General features: G+C 34.8%; 1 protein-coding gene across 18 annotated transcripts in view; it reads right to left on the minus strand.

Moving 5' to 3' along the window:
* Window positions 1–20277, minus strand: part of sls (sallimus) — a 277774-nt gene that overhangs the window by 142060 nt on the left and 115437 nt on the right. For 13 of the 18 annotated variants that reach the window (XR_011899246.1, XR_011899248.1, XR_011899247.1 and 10 more), the window contains 12 exons: window positions 19637–19666; window positions 16802–17007; window positions 16128–16255; window positions 14740–14947; window positions 13764–13865; window positions 12025–12225; window positions 11366–11596; window positions 10881–11020; window positions 10151–10317; window positions 9149–9337; window positions 8236–8399; window positions 6927–7056 (listed from right to left, as the gene is read on the minus strand). The exons of 2 other annotated variants lie outside the window; for them this stretch is intronic. Coding sequence is in view for 13 of the 16 variants with exons in the window: in XM_072296789.1 (XP_072152890.1) it covers window positions 6927–7056; window positions 8236–8399; window positions 9149–9337; window positions 10151–10317; window positions 10881–11020; window positions 11366–11596; window positions 12025–12225; window positions 13764–13865; window positions 14740–14947; window positions 16128–16255; window positions 16802–17007; window positions 19637–19666 (1896 nt within the window). In the remaining 3 variants the exon portion in view is untranslated. Of the gene's footprint in view, window positions 1–5309; window positions 6126–6926; window positions 7057–8235; window positions 8400–9148; window positions 9338–10150; window positions 10318–10880; window positions 11021–11365; window positions 11597–12024; window positions 12226–13763; window positions 13866–14739; window positions 14948–16127; window positions 16256–16801; window positions 17008–19636; window positions 19667–20277 lie in introns of those variants that run through there. 3 more of the 18 variants (XM_072296796.1, XM_072296784.1, XM_072296787.1) reach the window with 3 other exon arrangements.

Raw genomic sequence — 20277 nt, forward strand, 5'->3', positions numbered from 1 at the left:
ATCCCTGCTACGAATTTTTAGACGACTGTCACAGAGGTGAATCGACAAACAACTTGAGAATTCAACCTGTCAGACTGAAACTTGATTTTTCAGATTTGATATGAGACAAAGTGTTTCATCTCGTTCTACAAAGTACGACAGATCGAGCTGAATATAAAACCTTGAAAAAGTTAACAACCAAGCCAACAAGCTAGATCAAGAAGATTCGTTCGAGTCAATTAAAGAAGAAAATAGTCGCAGTCATGATTCATTAACCTAGCTTCATCACATGATAACGAACTCCCACAGAGATTAGATCAGAAAATAATCTTCATGCCCAGATAATATTTGGCACACGGACCGACTTCTTGATGAGGTTGGTTCCACCCAATATTTAAGCACCTAAATCATAGGGAATCTACTTGGAGTCACTTGACAGCACATTGCACACAGTTCAGTGGCAAATTAGTCATGATTTGTGAAGCACTTGAACAAATCAACACTACATTTTTGTACTAAATCTTCATACATTTTTCAGTCACCTTTATAAGGCTTCAGGGTTCATTTAAATACATTGCTTGGCTGAAAAGTAATAATTAGACCTACAGAGTCACGGTAAGCCAAATATTAGGAAAATTATTGTAACAGTGTTGGACAGTACACGGATTGCTATAAAATGTGTGAGTTTGGTCAAACCTCAATTTCATGGAGTAAAATAGTGCGTTCTTACTGTTTAAAAACCTCTCGATTAGTTTCTGTAACTCGAAAGCTGGATAACTTATTACGCGGATCTTGGTTTCATTTGAAGGAGGGCATAAACAGCCACAAATTAAAACTGAAGTCAACTTATTTGAACTAAAAATTGACAAGAGTGTGGTAGTTTAAAAATAGGCTGCATCTATATTTGTTGGGGCATTTTTCTTCTTCTAATAATTAGCCTTGAAATCTTCATTACAGATAAAGTATTTACCTGAAAATGCTGCTTAGTCACTGCACTACTCAAAATGTGACCATACGTAGTAAAAATGCAGAAATGTGTGAATAGTCAGTTGCATTAAGTTCGTGTTCCCTGAGAGACATGAGTTTCACTTAAACGATGCTCTTGGTGGAAAGTTACCTTTTCGAGTGATTAATTGTATGTCAATCCATGCTTTGGGTGATTACACAAAATGTCATTCTTCCGTCAATTCCTTGACTAAAAAAGTTTGCAAGAATGGTGCAAAACTGGAGGAAAGGGTCATTTAAAAAAAACAACACTTGAGGACAGAAAAATGGTGCAACTGACTGATTCAGAAATTTTTGCTAGGTTACCATTAGTACATCTCAAAAAGGTATTCTTATGACTCAGCAGCGCTGAAAAGTTGCGTTACATGATTTTTTTTTTTTTTTTTTTTGGAAAAAGAAAGTCCAAAAACTTCCTAGGAGACAAAAAAATCCTAGACAATTTACTTATTTTTTCACACTACCATATTATCGATTTTTGGTTCAAACAAGCTGATTTTAGTTTAAACCAATAGCTATTGAGGTTTCTTCATAATAAATCAAAATGAGCTCAATGAGTAATAAAGTCTTTAAGTTACAGGCCCAGGTCGTTTTAGGCATTCTTGTAGTAATTGATGACAAACTATAAAAGGGCCACGAAAAGGGAGGGAGAGCGAGAAACAGCAGGAACCAAAATAGTATAAAATCAGAGGAGACTATTCATACTTCAACAGAGACAAACTTAGAGGCTTTCAACCGCCAACGGCTGAAATATACTATCAAATTGTGCAGGAGAGTGCTTTCTCAAATGGAGTTTAAAACCTAGTGAAACTAGAACTTGGCAACCACCTCTAAGAGACCCAGATAGGGCAGAATTTAACCACAGCGGAATCATTCAGTTCTGTCCACAAAAATAGATGGAGGCAGACTCCAGTAACTAAAAAATTGGAAAGCCTAATATGAGTCAAACCAAAACTTAAAGTTCTCACAGGTGAACACACAGTTGTCAACTTTCAAAACTTCTGGCACATTATATTCATATTAAGTTCTAGAAAGCATACATTCTAGCAAAGAGACCATAATGTTCTGAAACACATTTTTCAGATGCGAGACAGAAGCTGCTTGTGATTGTATGCTTGAATCGACAGAAACATTTTGACTATTTGTAGATATAAATCCTCCTCGGTTTTCTTAAAATTTTAAAAGCCCTGTGTTCCTTAATTTCCCAATTTATACTACGGTTCTATGTGACACAAGGCTGCCAATCAAATTTCTCCTCATTACCACGAGTTTTCTAATTTTAGATGTTTTTGCAAATTTTCCTGTCCAGTCCTCTTGTGCCATACATTGTGGATTTCTCCATTTTGCTAATAAATGTTACTTTTGATTTTTGAGTCTTTTGGGTTGCACTATTTTTCACTCCCAAGCTGAAGTTCATAATAATGTTGGGCAAAAAATATCACTCACCCATTATATTAACAAAAATCAAAAAGAAAAAAAAAAAGGAGGAAAAAAGAGGAGAAAAATCAAAGCATTCCAGAGAGGAAAATTTACTGAGTAAGCGAACAGATTGTTGACCTGGCAATTCTCTTGTAAGCTGAGACTTTTTCTTTTCTTATCTTGGTGTTGGATACGTTTGGTATCTTAAGAAGTGTAATTAAAAAGCTTCACCGAGATGAAAGCATATAAATAGCTTTATGCTTGGCAATAGTTTTCTGTCTAGCTTTTTCTACATAAGTAAACGTTCAGAGTAAAAAAGTTGTCATAAAACTTAAAAAGGAGGAGAAAAGCTAAATTCCTATTTTTTTCTCACTAAACATTGCATTCGAAGAAAGTATTTAGTACGTAACCGACTAGGTTTCAAGCTGAGTAAAAAATTCATTTGTGAAACTGAGGGTAGTCTCAAAGTAATATGGAAGCTAACTGGCAAGACTGGGAAAACAAGACTAACTTAACCTGATAAACTACTGAGGCCTGAAGAAAGAGAAGTAACGAGGAAAAGAGGAAGAAGAGGGGAAGTCCGCACAGAAATAATAACAGGGGTCCCTTGCCTCATGACTTGCAGAGGAAGAGGTGAGACGGAGGCAGGCTTGCCCATGAAGCCAAGTAAAACTGCAAGAAATAGAATTTTATAAAACAAAAATAGCTCTCAGCTGAAAACTTCTCTCCTCCTCGACGCAGCTGCAACTATGAAAACCTATTAATCACACCTCTGTCAAATCAGCATTAGAGTGTTAGCTCTTATCGAACGATATTTACGATCAATTAAGTTGGAGGAAAATTCGAAAGATTTTTCAGTGTTTGGTCGAGATATCGTCTGGTGACAGATAAATTAGCCGAGCCAAGCTGATGATTTATGACTGCCAGGAGAAACAGAGCTCAGTGATGTCAAATTTAATAATTTGAAAAATAACTTATTAATATTTTTGGGGAAATAATGACTGAAATTATCTAACTGAAAAAATGGACGAAAAATTTGTAATAAATGTTTGATAATTTCCTTCTTTTGCCGAGATGAAAAAAGTCACTCAGTGTGAGCTCTTCACAACTTTTACTAAATAAAGATAATCACAGGGCAATTAGGACCATTTTAGTTCACTAAATTTAAAAAAAAAAAAAAAAAAACCATAGCACAATAGATTTCCCCCCCCCCCCTGATGATTTCTCAAAAAATAAATCATCACATTATTTAAGGAGCAAAAGATGAAGAAATTAAAAAGGTGGGTGTCAGGTGGGGGCCAAACTTTTTTCTGACTTATGATAGCAAATTGACAATGCTGGCTGAAATGTTTAAGTCTAATCTACTAAAACCAAACAGATGCCGTAAGAAAAATGGAAACAGTCCATTTTAAAAATAGATTTGGGAGAATCAATTTACAAGCGTTTATCAGAGAAGTAGTTTCTTTGAATTTGTTTATTACGTCAAAACTGCATGAAACTCAAAAAGAGAGATAAAGGTTTCATTCAAACTTATTTTGAAACATGGTTGGCCGTGAGAGCTGTAAGTAAAAGTAACGAAAATAACTGACTATTTACATTTTAGTTCCATCTAAAGCATGCTGAAACATCAAGTGCAAACACAGCCTTGAGAGTTTACCACTTTCCAACTATTCCTCACTCTTTTCACCTCTGTTGAGCTACATACCTAAATAATAATACCGGCCAGAGTATAACCTACTGCAATTTTTCAGATCTCGGATTAAAATAAAAATAATTTTTCACCATGCAAATATCTTGGGATTGAACATTGCTCACACAAAATACAAGGTAGAAGATTACGACAACTAAACTGACCAAAAATTTAATGCCACTCCTTGAAAAGAAATTTCACCTTCTTCAGATATCTCAAGCCTCACAGATGAATAAAAGGAACAACTAAAGATTAAATTGCTAATGAGTAGATGAGCTATCCCAAATTTGGTCTGAGTCTAACCTTCACTCTCAGAAATGGTTACAACACAGACACACAGTCACTCAGGTCCTCATTCATTCCAAACCATTGAATTCAAATGATGAGAATTTTAGACCAACTTTGATTGGATGCCAGACTAACAAAAACCAAACAAGCGAACATACAAGAAAAAAAAAATATAATATGCAATGTTGCCCTTCTAGTGAGAGAAGAAGTAACAAAAGAAATATAATCCAACATGAATATTCTTCACCAAAATAAGGGGCCGTTTATAAAATATGTAACGTACTTAGGGGTAAGGGGGGGGGGGTCAAGGAGAACGTTATCCTATTTTGCTTTAAAGTGTTAAGGATAGGAACAGGACCAGGAGCCCTTGGTCACAAAAGTATTACAGGGGAGAGGGGGGTCGAAAAATCCGAAATACAGCCTTTTGTAGTTACATAACAGCCCCTGGATTCTTTCAAATACGGAATACGTGAACTATTAAAGCTCATAATTCTGAAGAATTGTACTTCACAAACTGCCGGGAAAAACTTCAGTAAAGGGCTTCCGGATGTACTTTTTGAAAGAATATCTTGCTACAACCTTGATTGATGCATATACTGTAGTCAATGTTGACAATACAAAAATGTTAACAATTGACTTTGGCCAGCGTAGCTTAATCATCATGTTTTCAGGGTAATAATTTTGTAATTTCACGCGAAAAAAGGTTTCAGTGATGTAAAATGAGAGAGAGAAGCAGCACATTCTGGCAATCACGGGGATACATCGAGTGCTGTTACACCTACTAATCAACACCAGAAACTTAAGATAAATTTTACAGTAGAAAAGGAGGGTTCGTCTGATGCTGTGATGTTATGCTCCTTTCTAATTGTTACTTTTATCTTCTAAATTCTGCCCATGAAAACAGGACAAGACATTTTTTCTAATCAGAGACTTTTATGATCAACAGCAATTTTATTAAATACAAGGTTACAAAAGACAAGCTTAGAAATAAAACAAAACAAACTATCAATGAGTTAATTCAAGCACTTCACCTTAACTTTAACATTTTTAACATTTGTTTTCATTCTCTTATACATTTTCAAGCACTTTTCCCCGAATTATTTAATGAATTCTTATTCATTATTAAAATTATAATAGTTATATACAAACCTAAGAGGTTTTAAAAATTCCTTCTAACAAAAACTCCAACCCTCATAGTATTCGCTGGGCGAAGAAAAAGCACTATGATTGTAATAAAATAGGTATTACACTTATACCTCTTTCATGAGGGAAGAGAACGAAAACGGCAGAAAAAATAACGTAACATGATAGTATCAAAATAAAAGATTTCCAATGAGCTGCATCAACATATTCTTCCAGGGAAAAAGAACTGTTAATGTAGGGACACGTGGAAATCTAAGGGCTATTCGGGAGGGAAACAAGAAGATGCTCATACTTAAATAAAAAAATAGACTCAAAAGAAAAAAACTAGGTCAGGATTAGCGCTTGAAGCATGCCTGAGGGCACTTTTCACTTGGTTAAAAGCATAAAAATAAAAACATTGAATAAAACTAAAATAACAATATTTTGAAACCCCGAGGGCAGGTGAAAAAAAATGGTTGCACACTGCCATATCAAAATTTCTACAAGATTTTTTTTGTCAGATACTTTGTTCAGCTCTGGATTTGACCGCGGATAGAAAAATAAAAACAAAGTACTAAAAACGGACGTTTTCCTACTGCAAGAGCCTTTCAAACTGAAGTTGTTGCTGAAAACAAAACCATTTCACAGGTAGAAAAGAGCGCTTACAGGAAACTCCCAACATACAGGCCTAGTTTTATTCACTCAATACTGGAGTTTCAAAAACGTCTGAGCACATAGACACTCGAAAGGAGTCAACAAAATATATTTACAATGCAACCGTATGATAAACTGACTTTAAAAATTTGGCGACGTTTCTCAGATGGTTTTATAATACGTAATAAGGTTAGCAGAGTGCCAAGCATACAAAGAAGTTCAAAAGATCATTTCTGAAATTTTCACTTTAATTCATAAATCGATTCTATCAGAGAATTTAATATTACATTCATTAACACTATATCACACCTAACTGTTCAATAAGCAGAGACGAAAACCAGAAAAGCAGTACAATTTGTAAAAAATGTGGTTTCTCTACAATATATTATTGCGAATTATAAAATTTTAATTTTCTTTGTTAAAGAAAGTTCAATGCTCCAAATTTTGAAACTAGGAAAGAAGGTATTAAAGTTTAAGGCCGTCGCCATTCTGTACTTAATCAGAGGCTAGGAGTTCAAACCTAAAGAAAAAAATGAACGTTAACAGCAGTTCACAATAAATCGTCAATTGGAATTTTCAAATTAGAACTATCAAATTTTTTTAAATAAATGCTTGACACTCTGTTGGTGAATTCAAAATCATTGAGGAACAGATAAAGAGAGAACCACAACCAGAAGCACTTCCTCTGAGAGGAGCAGAGAGAGAGAGAAGACACATAGAAAATATACAGGGAGTAAAGAAACAGGGAGAAAGAAGCGTGATTATTTCTTACTTTTGACGATCAATCGAGCCGATGTTTCAACCTGTCCTGTCGTGTTGGTTGCTTTGCAGGAAAACACCCCTGAGTCCTCTTCGTAAGTGGAGGATATTGTTAGGACAGCTTCGTTGCCTTCATGGATCATCTGTAAGAAGGAAACGGAGAGGTTGATTACTGTAAACTATAATCGACTTCAACAAGCTGATGATTTCAGGAAGGACGTATACATAAGAAATTCTATAATGAAATTAGCAAAGATCAGGGAAAAGTATTGGTACTAGCAGTTTCGTTTCTTTCGAATGAGATAATGGATAAAGCTAAAATTGAGAAGATGGACACATAATACAAAAACGGGGCAAAATATGTTCAAAATTGCCACTAGAAAAGGTACGAATTTAAGCATTCTGATGTAGGTATGTTTACTTTTCAAAATTCATGTAAAACACATTATGTAACAAAAATTACTGAAATCAATGCCTGATCAAGATAATAACGTTTTTTATAATAGCACTGGCCATGAAAGAATTGAGGTCCCCACTCACAAGGAAAACCAAAGTCTGTCAATCAAAACACCCACTACAACGGTTAGCAAAGCCTCCTGTATCAAGCAGTGTTCCTTCCCAGCAATGTGATGTTCACTGTGTAAACAATGTGCATCAGGGGATCCAGCAAATTGGCAACATTGTTTTTGCCACATTTAAACCTATGGAAATGGAGCGATTCTTGTAGGGGCCAGTGCTTCGACAAGAATCGATTATTTAACATAGGTTTGAATGGAGGAAATCCGGTGTTGCCAAATTGCCCAGCCTAAACATTCTTTCATATCAAGATCAGGTAGAGAAAATAGAGTGCTCTTCGATTCTCCTTTTCCTGTAGTCGCATGCCTGCGGAACCAATATTTACAATACAACAGCGCTTGCTAATGGGAATATTTTCACCGATAATAAGCTGTTCTTTCAGTTATAACTTTCTGAAATTATCTAAAAACTTTCAGGGTGTTCCATGAAAGTTTTCAAAGTAGCAATTACAAAAAAAACTGGTTTTTGACGCTTAACTCAACTTTTGTGGAACATTAAACGTTTTGATCAAAATATTGACTAGAATGTTCTTTTGACGTTTTAGTGTTATCTGACCAACTATTTTTGCCAATCCTGGTTCTTGACCCACATGATCAAATTGAAAACATTGGTATGAAACAATTTTATAGGCTGATTTCTTTGTGAAGTTATACCATTTTCTGATTAAAGAGAGGGGTGGCTTGTCAAAGTTTGTACGTATTTTTTACTAATATATTATCATCTTTAATTTTCGAACAGCTACAAACCTGAAAGTCGGGTGAGTGCGGGATTAAAACGCCTTCTCTGAACCACTGAATAGAGGGAGTGGGCTTTCCGGTAACTTTGGTGCGGAATTGGGCAGAACTACCTTCTGGCACAGTAACATCTTTCATTTTCGATAAAGTTGGTGCCACTTCTTGACTGTCAGGGCCTGCAAATTGACAGAAACCAAAAAGTTATTTTTGTTGGCGGTAGAGACACCTGCAAAATTTATTTTCTGTAGATCATAAGGTAAACTTAAAACCTGGTGAAATTTTTACCACCATTAGGATCACAAAGAAGCATGCGCCTCAGAATTGGCTGTAACACTCTGATGCTTTCGTTTAATCCACTTAAATTGTTAGTTTAAATAATATGAACTAGATATATTTAATATGCCATTCTATTTTATGATATCAGGGCTGAATATTCTTCTGAGCTCCAACAGGAAGGGTTTGATAATTTGCCCCATTTTCGTGTGCCACAGTTCCTGAGGAGTGTGAAACACCCTTAACCTTTTTTCTTCAATAATTCAATTTTTTTTCTGAAACGAAAATTTTTAGGTCAATTTCGCATGGCTCCACAATAGCTTCATTGTGTGATTGCCGTCATATGCATTGATTTTGTGAAAATATGTGTATTTCACTTTTTCCTTTGCAGCAGCAGTAGATAGCAGTAAAAAAACCAAGCAATATTTGGGATTTAAATTTTGTAAAGATATTTTTCTTAACACAAGAGAACCAAAAGTTTTGAAACATTGCATTGTTTAGTTTTTGGTTAAAACAATACAGCAAAAATTGGTGGAAAATTAGGGGACCAGAGATGAACCTGCTTTCTAGCTAAAGCCATCCAAATGTTACTTCCATTTTCATATTCAGCCATTCATTATTACTGAAAAATTTTTGAAGGTTAGATGCTCACCTAGCACATTAAGATTTGCTGACAAGACGACTTGGCCACCAGCATTGGAGGCAATACACTTGTAGACACCTTCGTCCTCTGGAAACGCCTCTGAGATCATGAGAGAATAGACATCGCCCTCTTTGGACATTTGGAAATATTTCGATGGCTTGATCACTTTGTCTCCTTTCTGCCACTTGATTTGCATTGCTGTAAGAAGGTAAACCAATACCTCACTTAAAGGATCACTCATTTAAAAGGCATTCCGACAGTTGAAAAAAACAGTCTTATTTTTTAGTATATTTATCTTTGATCTCCTAATTCACATTGAAACAAAAATGATCATCAAAGAACAGCATGATGCCACATGACATTTGTAAAGGAAAACTTTGCACAACTTTTTTTCATCATTGGCATATTAAATAAACTATGTACACATTCCCTGTGGGCTCATTGATTTATTGTATCTCTGTTTGTCAACTTTATTAAGGTGGAGGAAAATGATTATCAATGAATCATTAAAAATCTAGAGCAAGGAAGAGAAAATACCAAAAATAGACAACAGAAATAGACATTTTGACAAACAGGGGGGGGGGGGGAGGATCTAAAATAAATTTAGAGAGGAAAGTTGCTCCAGTGGTTCTTTACGTAGGGCTACTACTGTGTTGAAGGTTAAAAATCAGCAGAAAGAATTTGAAAAGCTAATGAATATGAATAGTAAATTTTTTCCTGCAAATTATGACTCTCTCATTCTTAACAAGGTGGTAAAATAGAGCCAGGCTCACACTATTTTGCAAGGAAAGCAAGGCCAAAAAGTTAAAAAATTTCAATTGGAGTCAAGAATTTTTTAGATTTTTTTTCTTCTACTTCTTTTTTATTACTAACAGATTCTCAGATTTGCCAAAATTCGCAGACTGACTTGTAATAAGTACTGAATAGACACACTTTCTATTGTTAGCTGGCATTAATATTTTGAAAGAAGATAGCTGAGAGAGGAATCAAACACAAAAAATGCAGACTTACGAGGATTGCCAGAGATCTTGCATCTGAACTTGACTGGCTGACCTTCTTTCATGGTTTGATCTGCCAAAGGTTCGAGCACAGCAGGAGCTTGCTGAGGTGAAGGTTTTGACTGAGCAAATTTGCTCGCATTAGACACAGGAGTCTGAATTAAACATTCTGCTTCACATCTACGGAAAGCAAAAACAATTCTTAACAGCACATGATTACTATAGTTGGAGGGATAAAAGGCAGGTAGCCTGACAGAGAAAATAAATAAGTTCCTTGGATAAATCTTTGAAAAGGTTCTAAAAGGGGTGTTGACCATAGAACAAAAAGACACTTCAACGGAGTAAGTCCACAACCATGTATCTCAGTTTATGATGTTGCAGACTTCCTGTCGTACTGTATTTCATAAATGAAAAACTGGTTGACGGCAATTTCTCATTACTGCTGAGGTTTTTCTTCTCTGCAAAAACTTCAGGAATAATGTCAATTTGTTGTTCTTTCAAAAAATAAAACAAAAGCAGAGATTTTCAAATACCGCAAGTGAGTTACATGGTAGCGGACTTACTCTGTTGACATGCATTTCTAGCATGTAGTTTGAATTTTGTTTTAACGCAAGGTTATAGTTCATTTTTTTATTTTTACTTAAAATTGTGTATGTACTTCTAATGAAGTGTATCTTTGACTTATGTATTTGATTCTTTCAAGTAAATTCATAAAAGAAGAGTTAGAAGTTGACCGATCTTACCTTGCTTCCCCTGCTTTGTTAATGGCTACACACTCGTAAGTTCCACTATCCTCAGGAACTGTCTCTATTATGAGCAGTGTGTACAAATTGTCTTCTTCGATGGTTTTGTAGCGAATATCAGATGAAATTTTCTTGCCATTCTGGAAAATGAAACCGCACAAGTAGGTAATACAACAGTAGAAAAATGTAATTCACAATTTTTGTTACAGTCAACATGAGCAATTTCAGCCATTTTTTCTTTCTGAGATATTCTTCCATAAGATACTAGCATCTTTGGATCAATCTTAAAATGTATTCTGTCAAGAAAAAATTGTCGAAGCCAGAGAGAAAAAAAAGAGTGACAATTGTAAGATTTTAAATCCTACTTAAAAACATAATCAATAGAAAGATTTCGTATTCTGACTTTCGATTTTTATTCTCTTACATTTCTCCCAAACATCCTGTTACTTAGAAAGTTATAACGGTATTTGATCCATTTTGTTTACCTTCAGCCAGTAAACATCCAATGGTTTTGTTCCTGTAATCCGAGCATCAAAACGAACAAGTTGGCCGGTATTGACAGCTGCACTTTGAACTGTGTTAAGGAAGCTTGGTGGCACAACTCCACCCCTTCCTGGTTGCCTACGCTCCTCAACCACCAAATTGGCACTGCACTTCGCCTTCCCACCTCTGTTTTCGGCGATAACAGCAAATACACCTGAATCCTCCATGAATACCTGTTCAGAAAGATTAAAGAACACGGTAAAACAAAAGAAAAAAGAGGAGATCTTAAATTTGAGAACTGAAGCTAACATAAATGTCGGTAACTTTTAAAAACCCAACACATAGGATGTCCAGTGCCTCCGAGTAAAGAGAGGCGTAACTCAAGTTTTTGGAAAAATGAAGCCAGAAAACACATTTTCGAGTTAAACTATGGCAAGTAGCATTTCCAATTTCATTCAGGAAATGTCTTTACATTTTTTGGAAAAGAGGGAAATAACAACTGCTGAAATGTGTGAATAAAATTAATATGTTTTGTATTATTCCAAATGGTATTTTCCATTAATTTATTTTCACCCTTACAAAAGAAAAATGTCATTTAGAGGGGTACCAGATTAAATCTGTTAAAAAAACATGTTAGGTTCAACGATTAATACGAAAGTACCTGACGGATGATCAGGACCGACTTGGTGCTAAATGTATGGATCTGGAAGTCAGGTGAGTTTTGGATGAGGAAATCTTCACGGTACCACTTGATTGTAGGTAATGGATCTCCATCAAATTCAACTTCAAATCTAGCTTGGTCTTGCTCAAAGGCACGACAAGGCTGAATCTTCTTTGTAAAGATCGGAGGTTTCGATGGTTTCTAGAAATAAAGATAGAATTTTTTAGGAAGAGGTTGCTTACAGGGTAGCCTGACCTGTGACTTCTAGGCGCTTTTGAAGTTTATTTGAGAGACTTTCAATCGGAGAATTGAATGCTGAGATCACGGCTCATTTGAAAGAGAACACGGCTCACCTAAATGCAAATGATTTTCAATAATGCATGATCATACGAAAATCGGAATTAGGCCTCAAATCAGTTATGTCAGCAGCAATTACCTTGTGATAAAATTCAGTTACCTTTTTACGAAAATATGTTCTGAGTAAATAGTCAATTTGGTCGAGGGAAAATAATATAAGATTAAACAAAAGCAGCTTTCCATAAAATAAGATATACATCGGAAAATCTTCAAACAAGCTGAAAGTTAGTCCAGTTTACTTTCCTTCATAAATGACGGGTATTTCTTAATAATGAAGGGTGAAAGTCATTACAAAACTATACAAAGACTATATCCTTCATCAGGATAATCATAAAACCAATATTTTACAGCCAAAATTTTGAGACGCGCTCCTTGAAATTATCTCAACTTGAAATCTTTTTGGAACTGCCTTAAGCATAAAATTTCAATATACATTTGAAACTCTCAGGGAGAGTTCCATTTCAGGACGCCTCTGGAAAGTCTGGCCTAAGAATCTGTCTTAAAAAGGTCTTTAACTGAAGACAATTGAGGTATCTTCACAGCTACTGGCTCAGATCAAGGCCAAAGTTTCTCAAGCAATTTTGACTGATAGGTTAGCATCTTAGAAAAATCATTCACAAGAAAATCATTAGCCAAAAAACATCACATTGCCAAGGTAACGCGAGCACCAATTACATTTTACTAAAACGTTTAATCATTAATAACGAGTCTAGCAACATAGTGCTGTTGCCAACAAATCAATGTTATAATTTTTCATTATAAAAATTTGCGCACACTATTATGACAATTTCAAGGACTAATCTTGATGATAAAGAAATATTAGATAAAAGTTTTGAGTAATTCTGTTGAGTAATTTATCCATAAAAAGTTGGCAACACAGTTCTTCAGTACACATGATGCATAAGATAATTTGGCAATGAGGTAATGAGAAGTTTTTTTTGTGCTCAGACGAGATGTGTTAAAATTTGAAAGAGTTTCATGAACAACACTCCAATTAAATAAAAAAAATAACAAACCTGCATGCATAAAAAATCTGTGGTTACTGATACAGATTTTTAGTATATTTTGTTTTTCTCCTGCATTGTTTTCAGGGCAAGGCAAATAGTGCATTTGACTTTTAAATGATAAAAATAAAATAAAAGGATTCCTTAATTTTGTCATTTTTCAAAGATTCTCTGAATTATACCATCAGATACCCTTTTTTGGATCTGCCTCCCTTAATAAAAAAAAAGGATCATTTTCTTTCATACCAAGCTTTTCTACATTTAAAAAGTATGTAATAAAACAATTTATGCTACTTTGTTTACACTGCAAATGCTAGGACTACAATAACGCACTGACTACTTGCACTTCACCTACGAGCCAAGAAAAATAGGACGTACCACTGGGCCTTGAACAACACGTTCATGGGTCTCTCCTGTGTGCTCGACTTCCGTTGTTTCAGTTGCAGTAATTTTTCTAGTGATTTCTTTATCACCTTTCACCTATAGAGGGAATTGCGGAGAAATTTATGGTTAGCTCAGCACCGAAACATTCAACATTTTAGATAAAAACAAAACCAGCTAGTTTAGGAAAAAGGCTTGATTCAAAACAAATGCGTTGTGCAAGGCACAACAGGTGTAAAAAAGCAAAAAAGACAGAATAAGAGAAGGATTAAACACTTGAAATCTATTCAGAATTTGAAGAGTGTTCATTTATACTTAAAGCAAATAGACAAAGCTTCAACAGCTTCTGTTGGGCTACACTGAAACTGAACTGTAGAATGAAATGGAATACTTTAATTATTTTTAAGCACCTGTTTTTTATTTTTTACATTTTTTTTTTTGTTCTTATAATTTCCTTCATATTTACTTTTTCATTTTTTAAATGCAAGTTATCAAAAAAGTTTTAAAGATTTGTTCACAGAAGACAGTCATTACAAGAATCTCCAAAATATCTGACGATAAAGAGCTAATAGTTGTCCTCTTTCTTAAAATTTACATACTTGCTGATACAGTTACATTCACATGATAAATTAAAAGATTAATATTGCATAGCACAACAAGAATAAGCACCTTGTGAGTCCTCTAGCAAGTAACTCTTGTTTTGTTTATTTCGCTCACTTTTCAATATAAAAAAAGCGAGGGAGTGAAGAAGCAGGGATGATCTTCAGCAATTCAGTACCATCTTTCATTGGCAAACTGGGAAGTTGAGAATTGCTGTGCAGAGAGGGTATTTTTACCTAAAGGTAATTACGCATCACTGAATCCTGAAAGAGGAAGGAGGATGAGGTGAAAGGTTAAGGGGCAAGGTGTCATAAGCTGATAAATGGAACTTTCATGGTTAAGCTAGCCAAAAAAAAAAAAAAAAAATAATCACCTCTTTTTGTGTTTGCTTCTGTTTTTGAACATACACCTCTTTTCCATGCACCTTTGATTCATGTGGCTCTGGCACAGACTTTTTACGCTCGACAACTTCTGATTCTGTGACTTCCGTGTCTTCTGATGTTTCAGACTGATCTGTTTGGCGTCTAGACTTCAGAATTTTAGATTTTTGCCAAGGCATCAGTTCTGGCTCAGGTTTATCCCTGAAAAATAAAAGCGTTGTCAAAAGTAAATACCAGCTTAAGCCGTGTTTAAGCGTAGTTGATTTGATGCAGATTGGATACAGATCTGATTTTGCAGAATAGACCTTGTGGAGTTGAACCGGCATGTTGTATACACTCTTGATTCTGATGCATTTACAAGTTGACATATTATTATCACTATTACATTCTGCACCACTTCATACTCTTAACTTCAGTGGGACTTGACTAGACGCACTCTTGATTTTTTTTAGTGTTAGACTTACATTGTTGTGCGCACATGGTTGTTTCTCTGATGAGCTGCATTAGTTTGATGCGTGGCATTGACACCCATCTAGACTCGATTTATTTAGACTTAATTTTGTAATAAGTGGCTACTATTACAGGCTTATTTTAAAAAGGATACATAAGCCATGAGTTTTCTTATGCAGATAGGTTTCTTTATGGATCAGCCAGAAATTGTAGTACCTGACTACAAAACGTACTCCAATTTTCCTGCAATTTGGATGACAATGTGTCCATCAAATAATACTACACCTTTTCTGTGTCAAATTAATTGATCATTGATGCAGCTATGACATTAACATGATAACATGACATTAGCAGATGAACATTTCTTTAGTGAAATAGTTGAATTTAAAAATAATTAATATGGAAAGAATGAAGATCTTGGAAAGATCTATTATACAAAAGACATTGCAAGGTTCATTCCCTGAATATTCAAGGATGATACTTTGCTCAAGTAACATATAAAAAGTACTTCAACATATTTATGCTAAAAAGAGCTAGCACAAATGAATTAACTCAAAAGCAACTGCGTACATAGGATTTGCGAATTTTTTACTTCTTGTAGATTCAATTTTTCTTTATTTTTGGGAGATATGTATGTGCAAATTAAGATTACAGACAAAGAAACTTTATTTTACTTATTTGCTCATTACAGAGAAATGACCATCAAGTAACGATTAATTGCTTGTATGAATAAATTATCACATCTGAAAAGAAATTTGAAGATTGATATTGGTCAAAACAGATCTGGTAACTTTCACAGTTGACCAGAATTTCAGATTGAACATAAATAACAAGAGTGTTCTTCACTAAAAACCATCAGGGAATAATTTTCATAAAAATGGAAGGGTGAGTCACTGTTAGAAAATAGATTGAAGGTTGATGCTTCACTTACAGTTTAGATTCATAACTTTGTGCCATGCCCTTCGCCAGAGACTTTTGCGATACTTTTTCACCAGGGATAGCAAACTGATGGGAAGCTTCCCGGATCCTGGTCTCTTTGACAAGTTGTTCATCTTCCAGCTGAACAAAAATTTAAAAAATTGCTTAGACTATAATAAAATATCCATGAAGGAAAGAAGACTATGGGGGAAATGAGAGTCCAATTTTAATTAATTTTTAACTTGCTACAGTACCTAACAAAATAGAAACCATATGGAATTTAAATTAAACAAATTCTGATTACAAAATTACATTGAAAAACGTAATAATATTTTAAAACACCAGAAGAGGAGAATGAATTACATTTTTGGAAATTTTTACTAGTTTTTCTCAGTTTGAACCAAAATTTTGGAAGGAGATAAATATTTGTTCAAAATCTTAGAAAGAGGTAACTAGGTAAAATGTAGTGCTTTCTGTGATTGAAGTTGTTTTAAAAAAATTTGAATTATTAATAGAGGCGTTTTCTTCTCTCTACCTGGTCAGGAGGATCAATAAGTGGGAAAAGGATGTTCATCTGATGATATTCTTAAAAAAGTAGACTGATAGAGGAATTTAATGATCCAAAATCCATAAAATCGAAGGGATCCAAGCAATCTCCTCGCAGGAGATAGAAAAATTGATTCTCACCTCTTTCAATTTGCTATAGTAGTCCTCACTCTTCTTCATCTTGACATTCTTGGTCCACTCAGGCTCTGGCTCCTTGACCACCTTCTGCTTGAGGTGGTCAACATTTATCTCTGTTTGCGCCGTGCTGTGTCTCTCCTCAAACACTCGTTCAAGTTCACAGTCTTGCCGATCCTGTTGATAAGCTGTCAATTCGTAGTCATACCACGCTGAACAAGAGAAAATTATCATTATAGCAACTGAAAAACTGAGAATATTTTTTTTATCAACAATGAGACCCTAGGAGGGTATTTTCAAAACAAGAATACACTCGACAGCTTTTAAGAAAATTAACCTGCTTGATTTACTTTAGAAAAAGTCTTTTTCTCTCACAAAAGAAAGGATGAACATTAAAAAAAAAAACATCTATTTTAAAGAGACAGGAAAAAAATTTTAATGATGAAACTGGTCGGGACAGTTGCGCAATACGTATTTTGACTATCTGAAGAGTAAATTTTAATGGATGTATAGAAGTAATAACTTATGAAACCTACTAAGGTTCCTAACATATCAAATGCACATCTTAGAAGAAATAGAGTGCATTCAGCATTCAATTGCTTTGATGCCTCATTTATTTTTAGTAATTACTGACACCAGATTTTTGCAGGATGGTGACATTTTTCTGCCCTCCTGTTAAATCAATGAAAATTCTGAAATTGAGGGGTTAATTTTCTTGGAATTTTCTAAGATCTTTCATCAAACATCAAGGAATCTTTTCCCAGCTTCATTAGATAAACGCATCTCAGGCAACATCAAAAACTGTCGAGGAATATCTACATGGGGAAAGGAATGATTCTAAGCAGCTTGACAGTGAACAGTTATAATTTGCTACTGCTGATTTTGTTCCATAAACGAAAGTACAAAGCGACTAAGATAATTGGGAAACTAAGGTGTAAGCCATGCAACTCTCAAGACTTAAAGGGTTGAGTGGCTGCAAGAGAGGCACAAGAGACTTTAAAGCCTTGACTTGATGAGCCGCAAACAGCAGCAGACCTTCAAGTCCGGACAAATATTTGAGATGAAAATTAAGTGAAAATAAAAAAAAATTGAAAATAAAAATCAGGCCATTTTTTTAAAACTTGAAGGTTATCTATGATTAAATTTTGAATTCCCTCCTGCAACATTAGATATTTTACAACATTTGCTTTCAAACTTCAATGAAAAATAAAAGAGCAGTCCAACTAAATAATGTCTTACGAGATTTTAAACCTATATACAGAACACATCAAATTTATCATGCCCTCCACTCTCTAGATTTTTAAGTATACTGTCATGTCTTGGAATTCATGCTGCGGGGACGAGAAAGGCTTTTACTGTTGTAGACAACAACAGCAACAATAATGACTAAGGGCCAGTCATATAATATTGACCAGAGGGAATGGACACACCAAGGAAAAATTTGGCATGCATAATCGAACTACTAAATATTCTAGATATCAGTTGAAAACACATAGGACACCTGCACTACAAAAAAATCTCCTCAGAGGAAGTCACCTCAATACAGGATTTTTGAAAAATCTTGAATGCTCAGAATGTAAACATAGTTGACAACATGGAAATTCAACATGAATTTGATTTTCAAAAAACTCTACCTCTACCAAAAAATAAACAATGAAGCAAAAGGGTATGTACACTTTAACAGATGTTTGGTTGAAACATGTTTTGTTACATGGAGTGACAAATAATCTTAAAGCAGAGTTCATGCTCTTTTGCAACTTTAAAATTACCATATTCGATTAATTTTTTACTATATTTAGGTTTTTTGAAACGAAAACTGAAGGCTAAATAGACGCTAAATTGCAAATCTGTCACTAGGTCTTTAATAGAAATAACTAAAAATAATATTTAGTCGTGTCCTGCAATTCGATCATTTATAATCTATAGTTGCCCTGACATGTGAAGGGGATTTTTCAATGGGTCTGTGGCATGCAAGAGACACAGCCAACTGCATACACTTCTTGAGGGTAAATTCGCTCGAAAATCACACAAAAAAGTCAGAAATCCACTCATTAGCGCGCAATCTGCTTAGTTTGTAACACTCTTTTTCAAATTTACTGCGTACGCTGGCAGTGTTTTTTTGTGGCCAGCAGTCAGGTTTGCCCAGAGAGAAAGACCTAACCTAAATGAACAAACAATATTGCGAACTGCTCTAAACTCTTCTTGAAAAAGGTTTCAATCCATTCAAAGTTTTTTTTTTTTTCTTGGCAAAATGGAGAAAAAAAAGAAAACAAACACTTGAAAAAGATTGAACTTATATCATACAATAAAAAAAGTTAGTCAAATCGTTTGTCTACTCGGATTAGTTTTTCTGATTCCTCTGTCTGTGCGAACTTGGTTGACAGTGACTGAGAAAAATTGCCTGCAGACGTGGGAAACTTGAAAAAATGTGTTACAAATTGAGCAAAGTGCACTCTAAGGGATGGATTTCAGACTTTTTTGATATGCTCAACGTGATTTTCGTGCGATTTTACCTGATAGTGTATTTATTTGGCTGTACCGCTGGCATACGACAGACCCATTCTGAAGATAAACATGCCAATTTTTAAGTTCTGACAGTACGCAAAGTTACCGATTGTGACACAGTGAACACATTAATTGGTGTTGGATATATATACATACATATAAATTAAACAAGGAACAGGATTCTGTATGAAACACAGAAAAATAAGGGGAAAAAACAACAAATACCTAATCCCATGATAAAATTGAAATGAAAATCCATCATGCTGTTGGGCTACGTAAAATGAAATACACAGCGTACCCACACAAAAAGACAGTGAGAAAAAAATGATATCATACCTGAGAAAAATTCTTCAGATGAAAGCAAAACTGTAGATTAAAACCAAGAGTTAGGGCGAAAGATCCTCCGAGCCAGAAAAAAACCATTAAGAAGCAGAAAAGGTTGGCAATTAAAAAAAAACAGGAAGAAGGGAATGACTGGATCGGAAAATGGTTGGGGGCAAAGGAAATATAAGGTAAGAGGATGTTCCAGTGTGATGTGTGGTATGTTTGGAATGCAAAGCTGAGATTTCAAGAGTAATCTCGTCTCCCGATTCAACATGACAGCACAGATGATATGCTTTCAAACCGAGTTTCTTGTGGCGAAAGAAAGAAAATTACTCTGGAAACAGCAACTTTGAACCGGAATGTATAGCTGGAGTGTTAAACTAAATAAAAAATTACACTATGCAATCCATTATGAAGTGCTATCGGACAGTATCTACTCAAAATCTGAGATCATGAGGAGGATCGTTGTAGCTCTACATGAAAAATCTCTAATAAAAGTCACTCATCTTTGAAGTAGGTACTGCTAAAAAGATTTCAAAATATTACAAACGGCAAATTTGTTTTTTGAAAATGCTACCGCTACGGATTTGAGACTGAGACACATGAAAAGAAAACAACTAACATTTCACATAAAATTTTGAATAACATTTCAA

Source organism: Bemisia tabaci, chromosome 2, assembly GCF_918797505.1.
Source record: "Bemisia tabaci chromosome 2, PGI_BMITA_v3".
Classification (NCBI taxonomy): Eukaryota; Metazoa; Arthropoda; class Insecta; order Hemiptera; family Aleyrodidae; genus Bemisia; species Bemisia tabaci.